The 24,737-nt window shown below is 52.9% G+C and overlaps 1 protein-coding gene across 1 annotated transcript in view; it reads left to right on the top strand.

Annotated features, from left to right (window-relative positions):
- The window catches only part of tram2 (translocation associated membrane protein 2), a 94,200-nt gene that overhangs the window by 53,883 nt on the left and 15,580 nt on the right, over positions 1 to 24,737 (top strand). Inside the window, exons 8-9 of the mRNA XM_087991005.1 lie at positions 4,515 to 4,619; positions 12,462 to 12,605. Of these exons, the coding sequence (XP_087847131.1) occupies positions 4,515 to 4,619; positions 12,462 to 12,605 (249 nt within the window). The remainder of the gene's footprint in view (positions 1 to 4,514; positions 4,620 to 12,461; positions 12,606 to 24,737) is intronic.

The raw sequence follows: 24,737 nt of genomic DNA, 5'->3' as shown, positions 1-24,737 counted from the left end.
CCACTGTGTCTCCTTTGTCTAACTTGCTGGTTACATCCTCATAAGGTAACAGATTTGTCAGGAATGACCACTCCTTGACAAAGCTGTGCTGACTCAGCTCTATTTTATCATGCATTCCGATGTACTCCATAATCTCATCCTTAATAATAGACTGTAAAATCTTACCAATAATCAAGGCCAGACTAACAGGCCTGTAGTTTCCTGTCTCCTGCGTTCCTCCTTCCTTAAACAGGAGTGTTACATTTGCCACTTTCCAGATGGCTGTCTTCCTCCCTGGCTCCAGTAATTCCTGAAAGATCACCACCAAATGCCTCCACAGACTCCTCAGCCATCTCCTTCAGAACTCTGGGGTGTAGTCCATCGGTCTGGGTGATTTATCCACCTTCAAACCTTTCAGTTTCCCCAGTGCCACCTCATTAGTGATGACCATTGCACTCACCTCTGCCCCGAGTCTTGTGAACTTCTGATATGCTACTGGTGTCTTCCAGCATAAAGAATGGTGCAAAGTACCTATTCAGTTCCTCTGCCATTTCTTTGTTCCCAACAAAAGATAATCAAAACCATAATAGGGGGAAAAATAAACTCTTGAGTGTGAGTAATATAAAAGTGACAGTAAGAGTTTCTTTACACATATAAACAGAAAAGGCAGGCAGGAGTGACTCAGAATGAAGCTGAGAAATAATCATTTGAAATCAGGAAATGACAAACAAGTTGATTAAATATTTTGCTTTGGTTTTCACGTAGAAGGCACTAATAGCATTCCAAAATGACTGATCCAGAGCCTTAGCAGGAAAGAAATAAATACAATGACTATCACGAGAGGGAGAAAAGTGTTAGGTAAATGGAGCTCAAGGTTATTACATCCCCTAGACCTGATGGGATGTATCCTAGAACATTAAAGAAAGTAGCTACAGAGATAGTGGATACACTGATGGTAATCTTCCAGGAAGCCTTTGCTTCTGGTATACTAAGAGGATTAGAAAACCACCAATATAACACCTTTACTTATAAAGAGAGGGAGACCAAAAAAAAGAGGAACTGTGGCCAGTTAGCTTAACATTTGTTGGAAAAATATTGAATGGTATAGGGGATGTAATTATTATAAAGGATCGGTGCAGGGGTCACATTATTTACAATATGCATTAATGACTTAGAGTCATACAGCACAGAAACAGCCTCTTCGGTACATCCTGTCAGCACTGACCAGATATCCTGGGGGTAGCACGATGGCTCAGTGGTTAGCATTGATGCCTCACAGCATCAGGGATCCGGGTTCGATTCCAGCCTGGACTGATCTGATCTAGGCCATTTATAGATTAGACTAGATTCCCTATAGTATGGAAAAGGCCCTTCGGCCCAACAAGTCCACACAGATCCTCAGAAGAGTAACCCACCCAGACCCATTCCCTTACTCTATATTTACCCCTGACTTGGCAATTTAGCATGGCCTATTCACCTGACCTGCACATCTTTTGGACTGTGGGAGGAAATCGGAGCACCCAGAGGAAACCCACACAAACATGGGGAGAATGTGCAAACTCCACACAGTCAGTCGCCTGAGGTGGGAATTGAACCCGGGTCCTTGGTGCTGTGAGGCTACAGTGCTAGCCACTGTGCCACCCTTTGGCAGCATTTGGTCCATATCCCTCGCAATCCTTCCTAAATGTACTTTTGCCAAATTTGCAGATGAAACAAAGGTAGTTAGGTTTGCAAATAGTGAGGGTGACAGAGTCTGCAGAGAGATAGAGATCAAGTAAGTAGATATAAACTTGGCAAATGGAATATAATGTGCGAAAGTTTGGAGATGTATTTGTATTTTGCCAGGAGGAATATGGAGCTGAATATTATTGAGATGGAGAGATACTGCAGAAAGCTTCAGAACACAGGGAATTGGGAATCCCAATACATGAATCTCAAAACATTAACATCAAGTTCACCGGTTAATGGAAGAGACAAATGAAATGTTGAACTTGACTTTAAAGGCAATGGGGTATAAAAATAGGGAAGTCTTGTTAAAACTGTATAATACACGAGTCAGACCATGGCTGGAATAGTGTGAACAGTTTTGGCCCCTGTACTGGCATTGGAGGCAGTCCAGGGAAGACGGGCTAGTTTATCCCAGGGTATGGAGGGATTTTGTTCTGATGAGAGGTTGAGTAAATTGGTTTTGTACTCACTGGAGTTCAGGTGAATGGGAAGAGATGTTATTGAAACATTATTGAGAGACTTGATAAAATAGCCGTGGAGGCCTTGTTTCCAGTTGTGGGAAAGTCTAAAACCACAGGATATAATCTCACAATAAGGGGTTTGCACATTTAAGATGAGGAATTTCTTTTCTCAGAAGGGTGTGAATCTGTGGAATTCTTTATCACAGAGGGTTGTTGAGGTTGGTTCGTTAAGGATCTTCAAGGCCTGAGCTGGACAGATTTTTAATCAGTAAGGGAATCGAAGGCTGTAGAGTTATGAGGAAAATGGAGTTGAGAATTATCAGATTAGCCATGTTCTCATTGAATGGTCTTGATAGGCTTGAATGGCCTGCTTTTGATCCTGGTCTTATTTTCTTTAAAGAAATGAGCACAGAATAGAATGAAACTTAACTGCTTTCATATAACACCATTTTACCGATTTTTGGAACACAGGTTGAGAATCTGAGACCTCTTCGTGGAGCTTTCATACAACTGAGCTTAAACATTCTCGGCTTCAAATTTCCCTTCAGGGTAATAGCCAAACACTTTAGGTATACAACTTTGACTAAATTCCTTAAAATTGAAATAATCTATTTTTAACAATTCTAAACAGACTTCTCCCTTTCTCGGGCAATTTGCTTACAAATCTAGCTTCAGCTAAGAACCATGCAGAATTGCCCAATCTGGAACTAAAAATTAACCCTTTCTTTCCCCCAAACTATAAAAAAATTGGAAAAATATTAAATTCTTCACCTTCTAAACTGAAGTCTAATGCACAACTATTTATCTTTAACTGTTTGCACATAAAATTCGCCCAAAGTAAACAAGAACACATTATTCTTCAGGACATATTTCTCTGAGTTAAATCACTATGACTAGAGATGCACTTACCAGTTAATCATTAAAATGCTTTAGACACACAGAAAACCCATATGCCACTTGTTCAAATTCAAAAAGCAGACAGTGTGAAAGTATACTTAATTCATGTGCCTTGCACCCCAATGCAGAATCTGTAAACTGGTGATGAGGGCAGTGTAGCCCTTCAAAAAGGCATTTTGGTTGGAGTGGGGGAATAGGTGGCAGATAATGTTCCATGGGGAGAAGTATGAAATGATTCATTTTTGTAGGAAGAACATGAAGAGGCAGTATAAAAGAAAGGTGTTGTAGGAGCAGAGGGATCTGGGTATATCTGTGCACAGATCATTGAAGGTGACAGGGCAGGCCAATAGTGCAGACAGTGTCCTTGACTTTATTAGTACAAGAGCAAGGTGGTGATTTTGAACTTGTCAGACCTGATCTGGAGTGTTCTGTACAATTCGGGGCACCACCCTATAGGAAAGCTGTGAATGCATTGCGGAGAGAGAGTGCAGAAGCGGTGTATGAAATGGTCCCACGGATGGGAAAGACTGAACAAGTAGGGTCTGTTTTCTTTGGAGAGAAGAAGGTTGATGGACGTTTTCAAAACCATGAGTGGTCTGAATAGAATGAAAAAGGAGAAGATGTTTCCCACTCAGAATGATTGTGAATCAGAGGACACTGATGTGATAGGAGGGAAACGTGTTGTTAAAATTGAGAGAACGCAGAAAAGATGTACAAGGATGTTGCCAGGATTGGATGGTTTGAGCTACAGGGAGAGGCTGAACAGGATGGGGCTGTTTTCCCTGGAGTGTCAGAGGTTGAAGGATGATCTTATAGAGGTTTATAAAATCATGAGGGGCATGGATAAGATAAATAGCCAAAGTCTTTTTCCCTGGGTGAGTGTGTTCAATTCGAGAGGGCATAGGTTCAGGGGAAAGATTTAAAAGGGACCTAAAGGGCAACTTTTCATACAGAGAGTGGTACGTGCTGTCAGAGGAAGTGGTGGAGGCTGGTACAATGACAACATTTAAAAGGCACCTGGATGAGTATATGAATAAGAAGGGGTTAGAGGGATATGGGCCAAGTGCTGGCAGGTGGGTCTAGGTAAATTATCTGGTTGGCCTGGATGAGTCGGACTGAAGGGTCTGTTTCTGTGCTGTACGTCTCTGTGACAGTGTTTCTGGTATGTACTGCCTGAGAATCTGGTGAAGGCTTGTTCAACCAAGGCTTTCAAAAGGGGATGAGGTTGTAGGGTGAAAGGGAAGAATGTGCAGCCAAGTGAATGAGCACCTCACTCAGTGCCATTCAGAGAGCCAGTGCAGACACCATCGGCTGAATCACTGCATCCTCAACTGGAACAATTCTCTGCTTCTGGGTCAGAGTGCAAGACCGCAGGGTGGCCAGTCAACGGCCAGTGTAGGGTTGGGAATAGCAAAGGAGTGGTATTGACTGGTTCTGTTTCCTCTGTAGTTTGACACGGTTGGGAGTTCTGCTGTTGGTGTTACAGAGCGTGACAGAGCTGGTGTTTCACACAGCCCGTTTATTCTACTTCATCCATGAAAACAACCAGAGGTTGTGAGTATGAGCTCAGCAAGTGGTGGTACAGCTGAGGTTAGCTAGTCTGGCACTGAGGGAGACCCCACTTCACCCTGAAACACGGCATAGAGGCAATTGGACAGAGGTATCAAGGAACAGAGCAAAACCAACCTGCCATTGTCTCATTATATCACTCCCTCAGCACTGACCTCCCTCGGCACTGACCTCCCTCAGCACTGACCTCCCTCAGCACTGACCTCCCTCAGCACTGACCTCCCTCAGCACTGACCTCCCTCAGCACTGACCCTCCGACAGCACGGCACTCCCTCAGCACTGACCCTCCGACAGTGCGGCACTCCCTCAGCACTGACCCTCCGACAGTGCTGCACTCCCTCAGCACTGACCCTCCGACAGTGCGGCACTCCCTCAGCACTGACCTCCCTCAGCACTGACCCTCCGACAGTGCAGCACTCCCTCAGCACTGACCCTCGGACAGTGCAGCACTCCATCAACACTGACGCTCCGACAGTGCGGCACTCCCTCAGCACTGACCTCCCTCAGCACTCACCCTCCGACAGTGCAGCGCTCCCTCGGCACTCACCCTCCGACAGTGCACACTCCCTCGGCACTCACCCTCCGACAGTGCGGCACTCCCTGAGCACTGACCCTCCGACAGTGCGGCACTCCCTCAGCACTGACCCTCCGACAGTGCAGCAGTCCCTCAGCACTGACCCTCCGACAGTGCGGCACTCCCTCAGCACTGACCCTCCGACAGTGCGGCATTCCCTCAGCACTGACCCTCCGACAGTGCGGCACTCCCTCAGCACTGACCCTCCGACAGTGCTGCATTCCCTCAGCACTGACCCTCCGACAGTGCGGCACTCCCTCAGCACTGACCCTCTGACAGTGCGCATTCCCTCAAGTACTGACCCTCTGACAGTGCGGCACTCCCTCAGCACTGACCCTCTGACAGTGCGGCACTCCCTCAGCACTGACCCTCTGACAGTGCGGCACTCCCTCAGTACTGACCCTCCGACAGTGCGGCACTCCCTCAGCACTGACCCTCCGACAGTGCGGCACTCCATCGGCACTGTCCCTCCGACAGCGCGGCACTCCCTCAGCACTGACCCTCTGAGAGTGCGGCACTCCCTCAGCACTGACCCTCCGACACTGCGGCGCTCCCTCAGCACTGACCCTCCGACAGTGCGGCACTCCCTCAGAACGGACCCCTCCGACAGTGCGACACTCCCTCAGCACTGACCCTCTGAGAGTGCGGTACTCCCTCAGCACTGCCCCTCCGACAGTGCGGCACTCCCACAGCACTGACCCTCCGACAGTGCGGCATTCCCCCAGCACTGACCCTCCGACAGTGCCGCACTCCCTCAGTACTGACCCTCTGACAGTGCGGCATTCCCCCAGCACTGACCCTCCGACAGTGCGGCACTCCCTCAGCACTGACCCTCCGACAGTGCGGCATTCCCTCAGCACTGACCCTCTGACAGTGCGGCACCCCCTCAGCACTGACCCTCCGACAGTGCGACACTCCCTCAGCACTGACCCTCCGACAGTGCGGCACTCCCTCAGCACTGACCCTCCGACAGTGCGGCACTCCCTCAGCACTGACCCTCCGACAGTGCGGCGCTCCCTCAGCACTGACACTCCGACAGTGCGGCACTCCCTCAGCACTGACACTCCGACAGTGCGGCACTCCCTCAGCACTGACACTCCGACAGTGCGGCGCTCCCTCAGCACTGACACTCCGACAGTGCGGCGCTCTCTCAGCACTGACCCTCCGACAGTGCGGCACTCCCTCAGCACTGACCTCCCTCAGCACTGACCCTCAGACAGTGCAGCAGTCCCTCGGCACTGAACCTCCGACAATGCGGCACTCCCTCAGCACTGACCCTCCGACAGTGCGGCACTCCCTCAGCACTGACCCTCCGACAGTGCGGCGCTCCCTCAGCACTGACCCTCCGACAGTGCGGCACTCCCTCAGCACTGACACTCCGACAGTGCGGCACTCCCTCAACACTGACCCTCCGACAGTGCGGCGCTCCCTCAGCACTGACCCTCCGACAGTGCACACTCCCTCAGCACTGACCCTCTGAGAGTGCGACACTCCCTCAGCACTGACCCTCTGAGAGTGCGACACTCCCTCAGCACTGACCCTCTGAGATTGCGACACTCCCTCAGCACTGACCCTCTGAGAGTGCGACACTCCCTCAGCACTGACCCTCTGAGAGTGCGACACTCCCTCAGCACTGACCCTCTGAGAGTGCGACACTCCCTCAGCACTGACCCTCTGAGAGTGCGACACTCCCTCAGCACTGACCCTCTGAGAGTGCGACACTCCCTCAGCACTGACCCTCTGAGAGTGCGACACTCCCTCAGCACTGACCCTCTGAGAGTGCGACACTCCCTCAGCACTGACCCTCTGAGAGTGCGACACTCCCTCAGCACTGACCCTCTGAGAGTGCGACACTCCCTCAGCACTGACCCTCTGAGAGTGCGACACTCCCTCAGCACTGACCCTCTGAGAGTGCGACACTCCCTCAGCACTGACCCTCTGAGAGTGCGACACTCCCTCAGCACTGACCCTCTGAGAGTGCGACACTCCCTCAGCACTGACCCTCTGAGAGTGCGACACTCCCCCAGTACTGACCCTCTGAGAGTGCGACACTCCCTCAGCACTGACTCTCCGACAGTGCGGCACTCCCTCAGCACTGACCCTCCGACAGTGCACACTCCCTCAGCACTGACCCTCCGACAGTGCGGCACTCCCTCAGCACTGACCCTCTGACAGTGCGGCGCTCCCTCAGTACTGACCCTCCGACAATGCACACTCCCTCAGCACTGACCCTCCGACAGTGCGACACTCCCTCAGCACTGACCCTCTGAGAGTGCGACACTCCCTCAGCACTGACCCACTGACAGTGTGGCACTCCCTCAGTACTGACCCTCCGACAGTGCGGCACTCCCTCAGCACTGACCCTCCGACAGTGCACACTCCCTCAGCACTGACCCTCCGACAGCGCTGCACTCCCTCAGCACTGACCCTCTGAGAGTGCGACACTCCCTCAGCACTGACCCTCTGAGAGTGCGACACTCCCTCAGCACTGACCCTCTGAGAGTGCGACACTCCCTCAGCACTGACCCTCTGAGAGTGCGACACTCCCTCAGCACTGACCCTCTGAGAGTGCGACACTCCCTCAGCACTGACCCTCTGAGAGTGCGACACTCCCTCAGCACTGACCCTCTGAGAGTGCGACACTCCCTCAGCACTGACCCTCTGAGAGTGCGACACTCCCTCAGCACTGACCCTCTGAGAGTGCGACACTCCCTCAGCACTGACCCTCTGAGAGTGCGACACTCCCTCAGCACTGACCCTCTGAGAGTGCGACACTCCCTCAGCACTGACCCTCTGAGAGTGCGACACTCCCTCAGCACTGACCCTCTGAGAGTGCGACACTCCCTCAGCACTGACCCTCTGAGAGTGCGACACTCCCTCAGCACTGACCCTCTGAGAGTGTGACACTCCCTCAGCACTGACCCTCCGACAGAGCACACTCCCTCAGCACTGACCCTCCGACAGTGCGGCACTCCCTCAGCACTGACCCTCTGACAATGCACACTCCCTCAGCATTGACCCTCCGACAGTGCGGCACTCTCTCAACACTGACCCTCCGACAGTGCACACTCCCTCAGCACTGACCCTCCGACAGTGCGGCACTCCCTCAGCACTGACCCTCCGACAGTGCGGCACTCCCTCAGTACTGACCCTCTGACAGTGCAGCGCTCCCTCAGCACTGACCCTTCGACAGCGCGGCACTCCCTCAGCACTGACCCTTCGACATCGCGGCACTCCCTCAGCACTGACCCTCCGACAGTGCGGCACTTCCTCAGCACTGACCCTCCGACAACTCGGCACTCCCTCAGCACTGACCCTCCGACAGTGCGGCACTCCCTCTGCACTGACCCTCCGACAGTGCGGCACTCCCTCTGCACTGACCCTCCGACAGTGCGGCACTCCCTCAGCACTGACCCTCCGACAGTGCAGCACTCCCTCAGCACTGACCCTCCGACAGTGCAGCACTCCCTCAGCACTGACCCTCCGACAGTGCAGCACTCCCTCAGCACTGACCCTCTGAGAGTGCGGCACTCCCTCAGCACTGACCCTCCGACACTGCGGCGCTCCCTCAGCACTGACCCTCCGACAGTGCGGCACTCCCTCAGAACGGACCCCTCCGACAGTGCGACACTCCCTCAGCACTGACCCTCTGAGAGTGCGGTACTCCCTCAGCACTGACCCTCCGACAGTGCGGCATTCCCCCAGCACTGACCCTCCGACAGTGCGACACTCCCTCAGCACTGACCCTCTGAGAGTGCGGTACTCCCTCAGCACTGACCCTCTGAGAGTGCGGCACTCCCTCAGCACTGACCCTCCGACACTGCGGCTCTCCCTCAGCACTGACCCTCCGACAGTGCGGCACTCCCTCAGAACGGACCCCTCCGACAGTGCGACACTCCCTCAGCACTGACCCTCTGAGATTGCGACACTCCCTCAGCACTGACCCTCTGAGAGTGCGACACTCCCTCAGCACTGACCCTCTGAGAGTGCGACACTCCCTCAGCACTGACCCTCTGAGAGTGCGACACTCCCTCAGCACTGACCCTCTGAGAGTGCGACACTCCCTCAGCACTGACCCTCTGAGAGTGCGACACTCCCTCAGCACTGACCCTCTGAGAGTGCGACACTCCCTCAGCACTGACCCTCTGAGAGTGCGACACTCCCTCAGCACTGACCCTCCGACAGTGCACACTCCCTCAGCACTGACCCTCCGACAGTGCGGCACTCCCTCAGCACTGACCCTCTGTCAGTGCGGCGCTCCCTCAGCACTGACCCTCCGACAGTGCACACTCCCTCAGCACTGACCCTCCGACAGTGCAGCACTCCCTCAGTACTGACCCTCTGACAGTGCAGCACTCCCTCAGCACTGACCCTCCGACATTGCGGCACTCCCTCAGCACTGACCCTCCGACAGTGCGGCACTCCCTCAGCACTGACCCTCCGACAGTGCGGCATTCCCTCAGCACTGACCGTCTGACAGTGCAGCACTCCCTCAGCACTGACCCTCCGACAGTGCAACACTCCCTCAGCACTGACCCTCCGACAGTGCGGCACTCCCTCAGCACTGACCCTCCGACAGTGCGGCACTCCCTCAGCACTGACCCTCCGACAGTGCGGCATTCCCTCAGCACTGACCCTCCGACAGTGCGGCACACCCTCAGCACTGACCCTCCGAAAGTGCGGCACTCCCTCAGCACTGACCGTCTGACAGTGCAGCACTCCCTCAGCACTAACCCTCCGACAGTGCGACACTCCCTCAGCACTGACCCTCCGACAGTGCGGCACTCCCTCAGCACTGACCCTCCGACAGTGCGGCACTCCCTCAGCACTGACCCTCCGACAGTGCGGCGCTCCCTCAGCACTGACACTCCGACAGTGCGGCACTCCCTCAACACTGACACTCCGACAGTGCGGCACTCCCTCAACACTGACACTCCGACAGTGCGGCGCTCCCTCAGCACTGACACTCCGAGAGTGTGGCACTCCCTCAGCACTGACCCTCCGACAGTGCGGCACTCCCTCAGCACTGACCCTCCGAAAGTGCGGCACTCCCTCAGCACTGACCTCCCTCAGCACTGACCCTCAGACAGTGCAGCACTCCCTCGGCACTGAACCTCCGACAATGCGGCACTCCCTCAGCACTGACCCTCCGACAGTGCGGCACTCCCTCAGCACTGACCCTCCGACAGTGCGGCGCTCCCTCAGCACTGACCCTCCGACAGTGCGGCACTCCCTCAGCACTGACACTCCGACTGTGCGGCACTCCCTCAGCACTGACCCTCCGACAGTGCGGCGCTCCCTCAGCACTGACCCTCCGACAGTGCGGCACTCCCTCAGCACTGACCCTCTGACAGTGCGGCACTGACCCTCTGACAGTGCGGCGCTCCCTCAGCACTGACCCTCCGACAGTGCGGCACTCCCTCAGCACTGACCCTCCGACAGTGCGGCACTCCCTCAGCACTGACCCTCCGACAGTGCGGCGCTCCCTCAGCACTGACCCTCTGAGAGTGCGACACTCCCTCAGCACTGACCCTCTGAGATTGCGACACTCCCTCAGCACTGACCCTCTGAGAGTGCGACACTCCCTCAGCACTGACCCTCTGAGAGTGCGACACTCCCTCAGCACTGACCCTCTGAGAGTGCGACACTCCCTCAGCACTGACCCTCTGAAAGTGCGACACTCCCTCAGCACTGACCCTCTGAGAGTGCGACACTCCCTCAGCACTGACCCTCTGAGAGTGCGACACTCCCTCAGCACTGACCCTCCGACAGAGCACACTCCCTCAGCACTGACCCTCCGACAGTGCGGCACTCCCTCAGCACTGACCCTCCAACAGTGCACACTCCCTCAGCACTGACCCTCCGACAGTGCGGCACTCCCTCAGCACTGACCCTCCAACAATGCACACTCCCTCAGCACTGACCCTCCGACAGTGCACACTCCCTCAGCACTGACCCTCCGACAGCGCTGCACTCCCTCAGCACTGACCCTCTGAGAGTGCGACACTCCCTCAGCACTGACCCTCTGAGAGTGCGACACTCCCTCAGCACTGACCCTCTGAGAGTGCGACACTCCCTCAGCACTGACCCTCTGAGAGTGCGACACTCCCTCAGCACTGACCCTCTGAGAGTGCGACACTCCCTCAGCACTGACCCTCTGAGAGTGCGACACTCCCTCAGCACTGACCCTCTGAGAGTGCGACACTCCCTCAGCACTGACCCTCTGAGAGTGCGACACTCCCTCAGCACTGACCCTCTGAGAGTGCGACACTCCCCCAGCACTGACCCTCTGAGAGTGTGACACTCCCTCAGCACTGACCCTCTGAGAGTGCGACACTCCCTCAGCACTGACCCTCTGAGAGTGCGACACTCCCTTAGCACTGACCCTCTGACAATGCACACTCCCTCAGCATTTACCCTCCGACAGTGCGGCACTCTCTCAACACTGACCCTCCGACAGTGCGGCACTCCCTCAGCACTGACCCTCCGACAGTGCGGCACTCCCTCAGTACTGACCCTCTGACAGTGCAGCGCTCCCTCAGCACTGACCCTTCGACAGCGCGGCACTCCCTCAGCACTGACCCTTCGACATCGCGGCACTCCCTCAGCCCTGACCCTCCGACAGCGCGGCACTTCCTCAGCACTGACCCTCCGACAGCGCGGCACTCCCTCAGCACTGACCCTCCGACAACTCGGCACTCCCTCAGCACTGACCCTCCGACAGTGCGGCACTCCCTCAGCACTGACCCTCCGACAGTGCGGCACTCCCTCAGCACTGACCCTCCGACAGTGCGGCACTCCCTCAGCACTGACCCTCCGACAGTGCGGCACTCCCTCAGCACTGACCCTCCGACAGTGCGGCACTCCCTCAGCACTGACCCTCCGACAGTGCGGCACTCCCTCAGCACTGACCCTCCGACAGTGCGGCACTCTCTCAACACTGACCCTCCGACAGTGCGGCACTCCCTCAGCACTGACCCTGCGACAGTGCGGCACTCCCTCAGCACTGACCCTCCGACAGTGCGGCGCTCCCTCAGCACTGACCCTCCGACAGTGCGGCACTCCCTCAGCACTGACCCTCTGACAGTGCAGCGCTCCCTCAGGGATTCAGTATGTTCTAGCCTGGATTAAGTGTTGATTTGACATTTCCAGTTGAGAGTCTCTGAGGTGTGGAGTGGTGTCGCAGACAGGAATGGACAGACGTGGTGCTGGAGTTGGAGCATTTGTTCACTGCTGTTTTGTTTCTTGAGCAGTTTTAATGCCTGGGCAGTAGTCTTTGTCATGACCCGTCTAATGACCTTAACTCTCGCTGTGTTGGTCGTGGGATTTGGACTCTCCCGTGTTGAACATCAGACCTTCGATATGGACAAAGGAATCTTCAACAGCCTTCCTATTCGGTGAGTCCAGCTTCAAGTCTCTGCTTTATTTTGCCCCACTCCAACCCTCACTCCACCTTATAGGCAGGGAGGAAAAGCAAGGCCTAACCTGTGGCATGCTTATCGCAAGAATGAATTTTTAAAAATCTTTGTTATTTATTCCTGGAACATGGATGTCACTGTCTGGACCAGCAACTTATTACATCTGAGAAGGTGGGGGTGAGCTGCCTTCTTGAACTGCTGTCGTCCATGAGCTGTGGGTTGACCCATAATGCCCTTAGGGAGGGAATTCCAGGATTCTGACCCAGTGACAGTGATGGGACAGTGATGTATTTCCAAGGCAGGATGGCGAATGACTTGAAAGGATGGTATTTCCAAGGGAAAGTGATGCTGCTCTGGTACAATACTGGATTTACCATCTAGAACTTGGCAAGTTCAAGCTTACATTGTGGCAGATGAGATCACTGAGTGGGATGTATAGTGTCCTATGTGGGAAGAGATGAATATTACTAGCATCCCAGGTGACCATGTGATAGGAAGTGCTCCTCAATGCAGAACCCTGAGCCCCAGGTTTCGGAGTTCACGTAGTGACTGGGAGACACTGTGGTCCATCAGCGAGGCTGGGAGTTACATGGACAGCACATTGGAGAGATGGTTACACCATAACTCCAGGGACTGGAAGAAAGAGGGGACTGGGTGGCCATCAAGCAGCTGAAGAGTATCCTGCAGGTAGTGCAGGTGTCCCCTGGTGTCCCCTCACAAATCAGTTTTCCATTTTGTAAGCTGATGAAGATGCTGGTTCCTGCAAACAGAGCCAAGCCTCTGACACTAAAACAGGCTGGCTGTACAGAAGAGGAGGAAGACAATACAGAGGCAGAAGAAAGCAGCAGTGATGGTGCTAGTTAGGGGAGCGTACAGGCATTTCTGTAGCTGCAGGTGTGCTGCCTCCCTGGTGACAGGGTTAGAGGGTCACTGAGCAGCTACAGGGCATCCTGATGTGGGAGGGTGGTCAGACAGACGTTGTGGTGCAAATTGCTATCAATGATATTGAAACAGTAGGATTAGGGATGTTTTCCTGTGGCAAGAATTTAAGGAGCTAGGCAGCAGCCTTAGGAGCAGGACCTCAAAGGTCATTCCCAGTTCAACGTGTCAGTGACTACAGAAATAGGAGTACAGCTCTGATGAATACATGGCTGAAGAATTAATTCAGAAGGGAGGGTTTCAGATTTCTGGATCACAGGTTCTGATGAAGGGTCACTGGACCCCCGTGGGGCGGCACGGTGGCACAGTGGTTAGCACTGTTACCTCACAGTGCCAGAGACCCGGGTTCAATTCCCGCCTCAGGCGACTGACTGTGTGGAGTTTGCACGTTCTCCCCGTGTCTGCGTGGGTTTCCTCCGGGTGCTCCGGTTTCCTCCCACAGTCCAAAGATGTGCAGGTCAGGTGAATTGGCCATGCTAAATTGCCCGTAGTGTTAGGTAAGGGGTAAGTGTAGGGGTATGGGTGGGTTGCGCTTCGGCGGGTCGGTGTGGACTTGTTGGGCTGAAGGGCCTGTTTCCACACTGTAATGTAATCTAAAAAAAACATCAACTCTGCCTTCTCTCCACATGTACTATCAGACTTGCTGTATTTTTTCAGCAATTTCAGGATCACTGGGACCATTTCTGGGGAAGATAGAATCTGGACAAGCAAGATGGTCTGCTCCTGAACCGTTCTTGTGGGTAGATTTGCCAGTGCTCTTAATCAGAATTTAAAGTAGTTCACCAGGCAAGGAGACACAGAGTGTTAGTACAAAGGGATACTGAACCACTTTAGTCAAGGAATAAAGGCTGAGCGAGTTCAGCCATGTGTTTCAAGAAAGTAACGTGAAGCTGGCTGACCTCTCCTTTAATGCTAGATATATTGCAGGTAAGACAAGGTGTGTTAAGGGCATGGCTTGTCACATTGAATTAAATGTTGTTGTTATCATAGAGACATGATTGAGGGAGGGGCAGGAGTGGCAACTCAACATTCTGCAGTATAAAATCTGCAGGTGTACAGGGGAGGATATCAGAGAGAAGGTGGTGTTCGGTTATTAATAAAGGAGTCAGCTACTGCAGTAATGAGGTATGATATCTTAGAAGAATCTCTAAAAGAGGCTTTCGAATCATAGAGTCCCTACAGTGTGGAAACAGGCCCTTCAGCCCAAAAACAAATCCACACCGACCCTCTGAAGAGTAACCCACCCAGACCCATTCCCCTATCCTAAATTTACCCCTGACTAAGCACTTAACCTACACAATCCTGAACACTGTGGGCAATTTTGCATGGTCAGTGCACTTAACCCGCACATCTTTGGGTTGTGGGAAGAAATCCACGCAGATGCAGGGAGAACATGCAAACCACACAGACAGTCGTTCGAAGCTGGAATCGAAACCGAGTGCCTGGCGCTGTGAGGCAGCAGTGCTAACCAATGAGATGCCAGGCTGCCCCTTTGTGGGTACTGTTTAGGAATAAAATGGAACAGTTACATTGCTGCAAGTGTATTGTAGACTCCCAACAATTATCGATCAATAGGCGAATAAGTCTGTAATCAATTCACTGAGGTGTGTAAAAACAATAATAGGACAGTTATATTAGGAGCTTTCAACTACTTCGCCATTAATCAGGATAACAATAATGTCAAGGACAAAGTGCAAGAGTTGTCGGGGCATTCGTAAGAGGGAAATCAGGAGAGCAAAAAGGGGATTATGAGGTAGACTTGGCAGATAACATTAAGGAGAATCTATAAGTACATGAAGAGCAAAAGAGCAACGAGGGAGAGAATAGGGCCCCCTTAAAGGTCAATGAGGTCATCTGTGTGAGGAATCACTGGGAATGGGAGAGATACTAAACAAATATTTTGCATCAGTTTTTAGTGTGTAGGAAAAATGGAGGCTCGGGAACGCAAGGAAATAAAAATTGATATCTTGAAAACATTCCATATTACAGAAGAGGTGGTGCTGGAGGTCTTAAACAACATATAGGTAGATAAATCTCCAGGACCTGATCAAGTGTATCCCAGCATGTTGTGGGGAGGTAGGGAAGAAACTACAGGGCCCCTGGCAGAGATTTGCATCATCTGTAACGATGGGTGAGGTGCCAGAGGACTGAAGGGTGGTTAATATGTCTTTATTTAAGAAAGGCTGTAAGGAGATTCTTAGAAATTGGAGACCAGTGAGTCTGGCATCACTGATGTGGGGATTCTGAGAGATAGGGTTACCGGCATCTCAGGTGACCATGTGACGGGCAGGGCTCCTCCAACTGCAAAATCCTGAGCTGGGTGAGGGCTGATTGGGGATAGTCAACATGGCCATGTGTGTGGGAAACCATGTCTCACAAACTTATTTGAGTTTTTTGAAGAGGTGACTGAGAAGATCAATGAAAGCAGAGTGATAGACTGATTGGTATTCAGACCTTGTCTTTGCCAAGGTTCTGAGCAGTAGACTGATTAGCTAAGTGAGATCACAGGGGATTCAGGGAGAGCTTGCCAATTAAACACAAAATTGGCTAAATGGCAGGAGACAGCAGGTGGTGGTGGAGGGTTGTTCTTTGGTCTGGAGACCCGTGACTAGCAGTGTGCTGCAGGGATCAGTGCTGGGTCTGATGTTTGTCATTTATATAAACAATTGGATGACAATTTAGGAGGCATGCTTCATAAAGTTTTGGATTCTCCATCAAGAGTTCTTGATCAATTGGTTCATTGGCTGAGGAGTGACAGATGGAGTTTAATTTGGATAACTACAAGGTAGTGTGGTGCTGGAAAAGTGCAGCAGGCCAGCCAGCATCCGAGGAGCAGAAGAATCGACGTTTTGGGCATAAGCCCTTCTTCAGGAATGAGGCTGGTGTGCCAAGCGGGCTGAGATAAAAGGTGGGGGTGGTGGGGGGGAGTTTGGGGGAGGGCCGCTGGCCACACGACGCCTGGAGGAAGAGCGCCTCATCTTCCGCCTAGAAACCCTCCAACCACACGGGATGAATGTAGGTTTCTCCAGCTTCCTCATTTCCCCTCCCCCCACCTTGTCTCAGTCCCAACCCTCAGACTCAGCACCGCCCTCTTGACCTGCAATCTTCTTCCCGAACTCTCTGCCCCCACCCCCTCTCCGGCCTATCACCCTCATCTTAACCTCCTTACACCTATCGTATTTCCAGCGCCCCCCCCCCCCCACCTTTTATCTCAGCCTACTTGGCACACCAGCCTCATTCCTGAAGAAGGGCTTATGCCCGAAACATCGATTCTCCTGCTCCCCGGATGCTGCCTGACCTGCTGCACTTTTCCAGCACCACATTTTTTAACTCTGGTCTCCAGCATCTGCAGTCCTCACTTTCTCCTAAATACAAGGTAGGGCAGGATTTGGACAGTTAAATGACAGAGCCCTGGCTTGTGTTGTTGAACAGAGTGATGAGGGGTTCAGGTACCTAGTTCTTTGCAAGTTGTGTCAATGGTAAACAGGGCGGTTAAGAAAGTGTAGCACACTTGCTTTAATTGCTCACACCATTTAGTTTCGTAGTTGGGACATTTTGTTGAGATTGTACAGGACGTTGATGAGGCCCCTTCCGGAATACGATTCCAGTTGCCCTGCTGTAGGAAGGATATTATTAAATTAGACAGGGTTCAGAAAAGATCCACCAGGAGGTTCCTGGGACTGGAGGGTTTGAGTTGTAAAGATAGGCTGGATAGGTTGGGACTTTTTTCACTGGAGCATAAGAGATCAAGAGGTGACCTTCTCATGATTTATAAAATAATGAGGAGCATAGATAAGGTGAACAGCAAAGGTCTTTTCCCTAGAGCAGGGGGGAGTTCGGACCAGGGGCATATTTTTAAGGTGAGAGGAGAAAGATTTAAAAGGAACCTAACGGGCAAAGTTTTCACACAGTGTGGTTCGTGTGTGGAATGAACTGCCAGAGGAAGTGGTAGATGCAGGTACAGTTACAACATTTACAAGATATTTGGACAGGTACATGAATAGGAAAGGTTTGGAGGGATATGGGCCAAACACGGGCAAGTGGGACTAGTTTAATTTGAGAAACTTGGTCGGCATGGACAAGTTGGACTGAAGAGTCTGTTTCCGTGCTGAATGACTCTGTATCTCGGAGAGTTTTTAAAATCAATGCGTAAGAGGTGCATCGTGGGAAGGTGCGCGGCTGGATCTAATTCTGAGAAACAAAATCAGACAGATGTTTGAGGTGGCAATAGAGCATTTTAGTGATAACATCCCCAACACAGTCTGTGTTAAGTTTGCGATGGAGTCAGTGAAATGGATTTTGGATTTGGACAAAGCCAAATATTTTCCTAAAATAAGGCAGGAAATGGCACGTAGACTGGGAACAGCTACTCTCTCGGTATAGCTACAGAATTCCAGAAGGGGCCTCATATCAACATAATGTCCCAACTACAATACTCAATGGTGTGAGCAGTTAAAGCAAGTCTGCTACACTTTCTTAACCGCCCTGTTTACCAGTGATGCAACTTGCAAAGAACTACGTACCTGAACCTTGATCTCTCTGTTCAACCACACTAGCCAGGGCTCTATCATTTAACTGTACAAGTCCTCGCCTACCGTGCATTTATCCAAATTAAACTCCCATCTGTCGCTCCTCAGCCAATGAACCAATTAATCAAGAACTTTTTGTAATCTCAGATAACCTTCCAGCAGTTTTGATGTCATCTGCAAATTTATGAAACATGCCTACTAAATTGTCATCCAAATGGTTGATATAAATGATAACCAGCAAGACCCAGTACCGATCCCTGCAGAGCACCGCTAGTCACAGGCTTCCAGTGACAGAGAAAGAAATATTCGAAAACAAAATATGGATTGTACCAGCCCAAACATTCCATTCACACTGAAAAGTAGGAGAAACAGGCCCAGAGAAACCTGGATAAACTGGAATATTCCCTAATGGAATTGAGGAAATGAAGGGTGGGAAAGCAAAGAGGGGACCTAAAGAAACATTGGTGATTAAAATGAGGGAGAATCCTAAGGTATATCAAAGGGAAGAGGATGGTCAGGGCCCATTTGGTCAGAGGGAGATATCTGCATGGAGCCGAGGACATTGGTGAGTGTTCACATCTGTCTTCAGTTTGGAGAAGGAGGATGTCAGTACAGAATTCAGGAAGAGGGCCTGTGAGGTGCTTTAGCAGATTGACAGAGGTTGTGAGGATGTACTGGAGGCTTTGCTGGGCCTAAAATTTGACAAAGTGCAGCAGATTAGCAGAACAGAGAGCAGAATACAGTGTTACAGCCGTAGAGATGGTGCAGAGGGAGAGAAATCAGAATTAACATTTGAGTGATAAAAGCAAATTACTGCGGATGCTGGAATCTGAAACCAGAAGAGAAAATGCTGGAAAATCTCAGCTTTGACAAAGGGTCAGTTAGACTCGAAACATCAGCTCTTTTCTCTCCTTACAGATGCTGCCAGACCTGCTGAGATTTTCCAGCATGTTCTCTTTTGGTAACATTTGATTGATCTGTACAAAAGTCTGATAACAGTGGGGAAGAATCTTCGATCAATTCATTCATGTATTCCAACTATTATATCATCTGCCCAATGGAAGAGGGTGGCAGGGGTCTTTGATTACAATGGTTGCTTTCTTGACCCAGCAGCAAGTGTAGGTAGAGTCAATGGGTGGGAGACCGGTTGGTGTGATAGACTGGACTGTGATCACAGCTCTCCGTAGTATCTCGTGGTTTTAGGCAGAGCGGTTGCCGTACCAAGCTGTGATGCATCTGGATAGAATGCTTTCTATGGTGCATCTATAAAAATTGGAAAGAGTCAAAGTTTGTGCGAAGATTTGTAGCTCGGATGCTCGTTGTTGTGGTTCTGTTCGCCGAGCTGGGAATTTGTGTTGCAGACGTTTCGTCCCCTGTCTAGGTGACATCCTCAGTGCTTGGGAGCCTCCTGTGAAGCGCTTCTGTGATGTTTCCTCTGACATTTATAAATGTCAGGGGGCGAAACGTCTGCAACACACTCCTAGCTCGGCGAACAGAACCACAACACTGGAAAGAGTCCTTGTGGACATGCTGAATTTCCTTAGCCTCCTCATGAAGTGAAGATGTTGTTGTGCTTTCTTGACCATTGCATCAAGATGGTGGATCAGGGCAGATTGTTGGTAATCATCACTCCCCTGAAGTTGATGCTGTCAACCATCTCCGCCTCAGCCCCACTGACACAGAGAGGGACGTGCCCTCTACTTCACTTCCTGTAGTCAATGACCAGCTCCTTCATTTTGCTGATGTTGATGGAGAGATTTTTGTCTTTACACCATGCTGCTGAACACTCAATCTCTGTCTTGTACTCTGTCTCATCATTGTTTGAGATCTGCCCAACCTCGGTGGTGCCATCAGCAAACTTGTAAATGAAATGGGTGTGGGAGTTGGCCCCACAGTTGTCTGTATACAAGGAGTACAGTAGGGGTCTGAGTACACAGCCTTGCGAGGCACTGGTGTTGAGGATTATGGTGGAGGAGTGTTGTCGCCTACTCTTACTGATTGTGATCTATGGGTCAGGAAATGGAGGATCCAGTTACAGAGTGGAGAGCCAAGACCTAGGTCTCAGAGTTTATAGATGAGTTTGTTTTGAATTATGGTATTGAAGGTGGAATTGTAGTCAATAGGTAGGAGTCAGACCTGAGTGTCCTTGTTATCCAGATGTTCCAGGGATGAGTGTGGGGCCAGGGGGATGGTGTCTGCTGTCGACCTGTTGCGCTGGTAGGCAAATTGCAAAGGCTCAAGGCAACATGGTCGGCTGGAGTCAATGTGAGCATGGAGGTTAGACTCACTGGGTGGTAGTCATTGAGGCCCGCTGTGTGGGTTTTCTTTGGCACCGAGACGATGGTGGTCTTCTTGAAGTGGGGATTTACGAACTTAATAAGGTTACAGATATCCGCAAATACTCCCGCCAGCTGGCCCACACAGGATCTGAGTGTACGGCCAGGAACTCTGTTCGGGCTACACTTTTGGTGGGTTCACTCTCAAGGAGGATAACCTAAGGTGGTGTCTGTGGGTGGGGGTGCATCCAAGGCTGATGGGGTAGGTGATGTCGCTTCACTGACCTTCTGCACAGTGAGTGTCGACTTTATTGATTTTGTCGGGTGGGGTGTACTGTTACCTGCAATTCTGCTGGGTTTGGTTTTGTAGCCCTTATGTTGTATAAGCAGTCGCGGGGAGTGGACAATGAGGTTAGAAAGCAGCTTCAGCCCCTCAGTTAAAGGGTCATTACCAAGGGGACATAATTTTAACGTGGTAGGTAGGAGGTTTAGAGGGGAGCTGCTGAAATATGTTTTCAGCCAGAGGGTGGTGGGAATCTGGAATGCACAATCTTGGGGTCCAGTTGAGGCAGGAGACCTCACAATCTTTTAAAAAGTACTTGGATGATTTGAAATGTCAATACTTGAGGCTGTGGGCCTAGTGCTGGAATGTGGGACTAGTGTAGATTTAGTGTAGTCTTTGGTGTAGACCTGATGGGCTGAAGGGCCTCTTGCATTAGATATGATTCTGAGTGTGTGGGCTAGGCCATCATGGGAGCTGGGTGTGAATGGGACTGAGCAACATCCGATGCGTGAGTGCTGTTCCCCGATGGTGAACCATGTGAGGAACGTGTTTCCCCACTTGGGGGAGTTTTACCAATGGTGGGACTGGCTTTAGACGTGCTTCCTGCCACAAAGAGTTCAGTTGAAATGTTCCAACTTGTCCGGGTTGTCAGTGAATCGACCTTCCACCAGGATCAGGAGCAGTATTAGGAAGATTGTTTCCAAGAAGGAACCCAGTGACAGGGAAGCAGATTCCAGGCACCAGCAATGACGGGCCGGGGGGCAGACAGGGAAGTGATGAGGAGCATGGGAGGGTTGTAGGGTGGTGGGCGAGTGAGGGAGTGAGTTGGCACTGGGCGATGGGGCAGGTGAGCAGGGACTAGGTGAGGGAGTTGGCTCATCTCTGTTTAAGGTGATAGTCATGAGTTGATGTCAAGAGTAGTCACTTTGAGCATTTAACCTGCTCTTGAACTAACTATTTATTTAACTAGTCCATTTCATTTTCTGATCAATGGTCATCCCCAGGATGTTGACATTGATGGATTCAGTGATGATAATGCCCATTGAACATGAAGGAACAATGGTTAGATTGTCTCTTGTTGGAGATGGTCATTGCCTGGCATTTGTGTGGCACAAATGTTACTTGCCACTCTTTAGCCCAGACCCTGATATTAGACGTGGACTGTATCTGAAGAGATGTCAATGGTTATGAAATCATCCCCACTTCTGCTGAAGCAGCTGAAGATGGTTGGGCCTAGGACACTCCCCTGAGAAAATCCTGGAGAGATGTCCTGGAGCTGAGATGACTGACCTCCAACAACCACAAACATCTTCCTTTGTGTCAGGTCTGACTCCAACCAGCAGAGAGTTTCTCCCCATTCCCATTAATTCCACTTTTCCTAGGTTGCCTTGATGCCACTCTCAGTCAACTGCTGCCTTGGTGTCAGGGGCTGTCCCTCTCCCCTCCCCTCCAGAATTCAGCTCGTCTATCCATGTTTGAGCTTTGCCTGAAACATCGAATATCCTGCTCCTCGGATGCTGCCTGACCTGCTGTGCTTTTTAAGCACCATTCTGACCTTTCCATGTTTGACCCAAGGCTGTAATGAGGTCAGGAGCTGAGTGACCCCGGGGGAACCCAAACTGGGCGTCACTGAGCAGGTTATAGCTGAGCAGGTGCTGCTTGATAGAACTGTTACTGACACCGTCCATCACTTTACTGGGGATGGAGAGTAGACTGATGGGGCAGGAACAGGTGGGTTGGATTTGTCCTGCTTTTTATGGACAGGACTAAGCTGATGGGTGATGCTCCTGGCTTTCTCATTTGCTGCCTGTCACTCCCTCTCCATTTTCCCAGTGTAAGGTGATGTGTTCAATGATGTCTTCCTGAGCGGTGTGGTCTCTTCTGTGCTCACGGGTCTCTCTCCTTTTTCTTTCTCTCTTCGTCTGTGTGTGTGTGTCTCTCTCTCTCTTTCTTTCTCTCACTCTCTCTCCCTCTGTCTCCCTCCCCATCTCGCTCGCTCTCCTCCCTTCTCTCTCTCTCTCCCCATCTCTGTCTCTTCCCCCGTCACTGTCTCCCCCCGTCTCTCTCCCCCTCTCCCCCGTGTCTCTCGCTCTCTCCCCCCGTCTCTCTCGCTCTCCCCCCGCCCCCCGTCTCTCTCGCTCTCTCTCCCTCGTCTCTCTCGCTCTCTCCCCCGTCTCTCTCGCTCTCTCTCCCCCGTCTCTCTCGCTCTCTCACCCGTCTCTCTCGCTCTCCCCCCGTCTCTCTCGCTCTCCCCCCCCCCCCGTCTCTCTCGCTCTCCCCCCCCCCGTCTCTCTCGCTCTCCCCCCCCCGTCTCTCTCGCTCACCCCCCCGTCTCTCTCGCTCTCCCCCCGTCTCTCTCGCTCTCCCCCCCGTCTCTCTCGCTCTCCCCCCGTCTCTCTCGCTCTCCCCCCGTCTCTCTCGCTCTCCCCCCGTCTCTCTCGCTCCCCCCCCGTCTCTCTCGCTCTCTCCCCCCGTCTCTCTCGCTCTCTCCCCCCCGTCTCTCTCGCTCTCTCCCCCCGTCTCTCTCGCTCTCTCCCCCGTCTCTCTCGGTCTCTCTCCCGTCTCTCTCGCTCTCTCTCCCCCGTCTCTCTCGCTCTCTCCCCCGTCTCTCTCGCTCTCTCCCCCCGTCTCTCTAACTCTCTCCCCCCGTCTCTCTCGCTCTCTCCCCCCGTCTCTCTCGCTCTCTCCCCCGTCTCTCTCGCTCTCTCCCCCCGTCTCTCTCGCTCTCTCCCCCCGTCTATCTCGCTCTCTCCCCCCGTCACTCTCGCTCTCTCCCCCGTTTCTCTCACTCTCTCCCCCCGTCTCTCTCGCTCTCTCCCCCCGTCTCTCTCGCTCTCTCCCCCCGTCACTCTCGCTCTCTCCCCCCCGTCTCTCTCGCTCTCCCCCCGTCTCTCTCGCTCTCCCCCCCGTCTCTCTCGCTCTCCCCCCGTCTCTCTCGCTCTCCCCCCGTCTCTCTCTCTCCCCCATCTCTCTCTCTCCCCCATCTCTCTCTCTCCCCCCCATCTCTCTCTCTCCCCCGTCTCTCTCGCTCTCTCCCCCGTCTCTCTCGCTCTCTCCCCCCGTCTCTCTCGCTCTCTCCCCCCGTCTCTCTCGCTCTCCCCCGTTTCTCTCGCTCTCTCCCCCCGTCTCTCTCGTTCTCTCCCCCCGTCTCTCTCGTTCTCTCCCCCCGTCTCTCTCGTTCTCTCCCCCCGTCTCTCTCGTTCTCTCCCCCCGTCTCTCTCGTTCTCTCCCCCCGTCTCTCTCGTTCTCTCCCCCCGTCTCTCTCGTTCTCTCCCCCGTTTCTCTCCTTCTCTCCCCCGTCTCTCTCGCTCTCTCCCCCGTCTCTCTCGCTCTCTCCCCCGTCTCTCTCGCTCTCTCCCCCGTCTCTCTCGCTCTCTCCCCCGTCTCTCTCGCTCTCTCCCCGTCTCTCTCGCTCTCTCCCCCCGTCTCTCTCGCTCCCCCCCCGTCTCTCTCGCTCTCTCCCCCCGTCTCTCTCGCTCTCTCCCCCCCGTCTCTCTCGCTCTCTCCCCCCGTCTCTCTCGCTCTCTCCCCCCGTCTCTCTCGCTCTCCCCCGTCTCTCTCGCTCTCTCCCCCCGTCTCTCTCGCTCTCTCCCCCGTCTCTCTCGCTCTCTCCCCCGTCTCTCTCGCTCTCTCCCCCGTCTCTCTCGCTCTCTCCCCCCCGTCTCTCTCGCTCTCTCCCCCCCGTCTCTCTCGCTCTGTCTCCCGTCTCTCTCGCTCTGTCTCCCGTCTCTCTCGCTCTGTCTCCTGTCTCTCTCGCTCTCTCCCCCGTCTCTCTCGCTCTCCCCCCCCCGTCTCTCTCGCTCTCCCCCCCCCGTCTCTCTCGCTCTCTCCCCCCCGTCTCTCTCGCTCTCTCCCCCGTCTCTCTCGCTCTCTCCCCCGTTTCTCACACTCTCCCCCCGTCTCTCTCGTTCTCTCCCCCCGTCTATCTCGTTCTCTCCCCCCGTCTATCTCGTTCTCTCCCCCCGTCTCTCTCGTTCTCTCCCCCGTCTCTCTCGTTCTCTCCCCCCGTCTCTCTCGTTCTCTCCCCCCGTCTCTCTCGTTCTCTCCCCCGTTTCTCTCCTTCTCTTCCCCGTCTCTCTCGCTC

This window comes from Chiloscyllium plagiosum, unplaced genomic scaffold (assembly GCF_037043375.1).
Source record: "Chiloscyllium plagiosum isolate Xiang-an unplaced genomic scaffold, Cpla_swu_hap1 HiC_scaffold_10, whole genome shotgun sequence".
Taxonomy (NCBI): domain Eukaryota; kingdom Metazoa; phylum Chordata; class Chondrichthyes; order Orectolobiformes; family Hemiscylliidae; genus Chiloscyllium; species Chiloscyllium plagiosum.
This window is presented reverse-complemented; position numbering and strand designations above follow the sequence as displayed.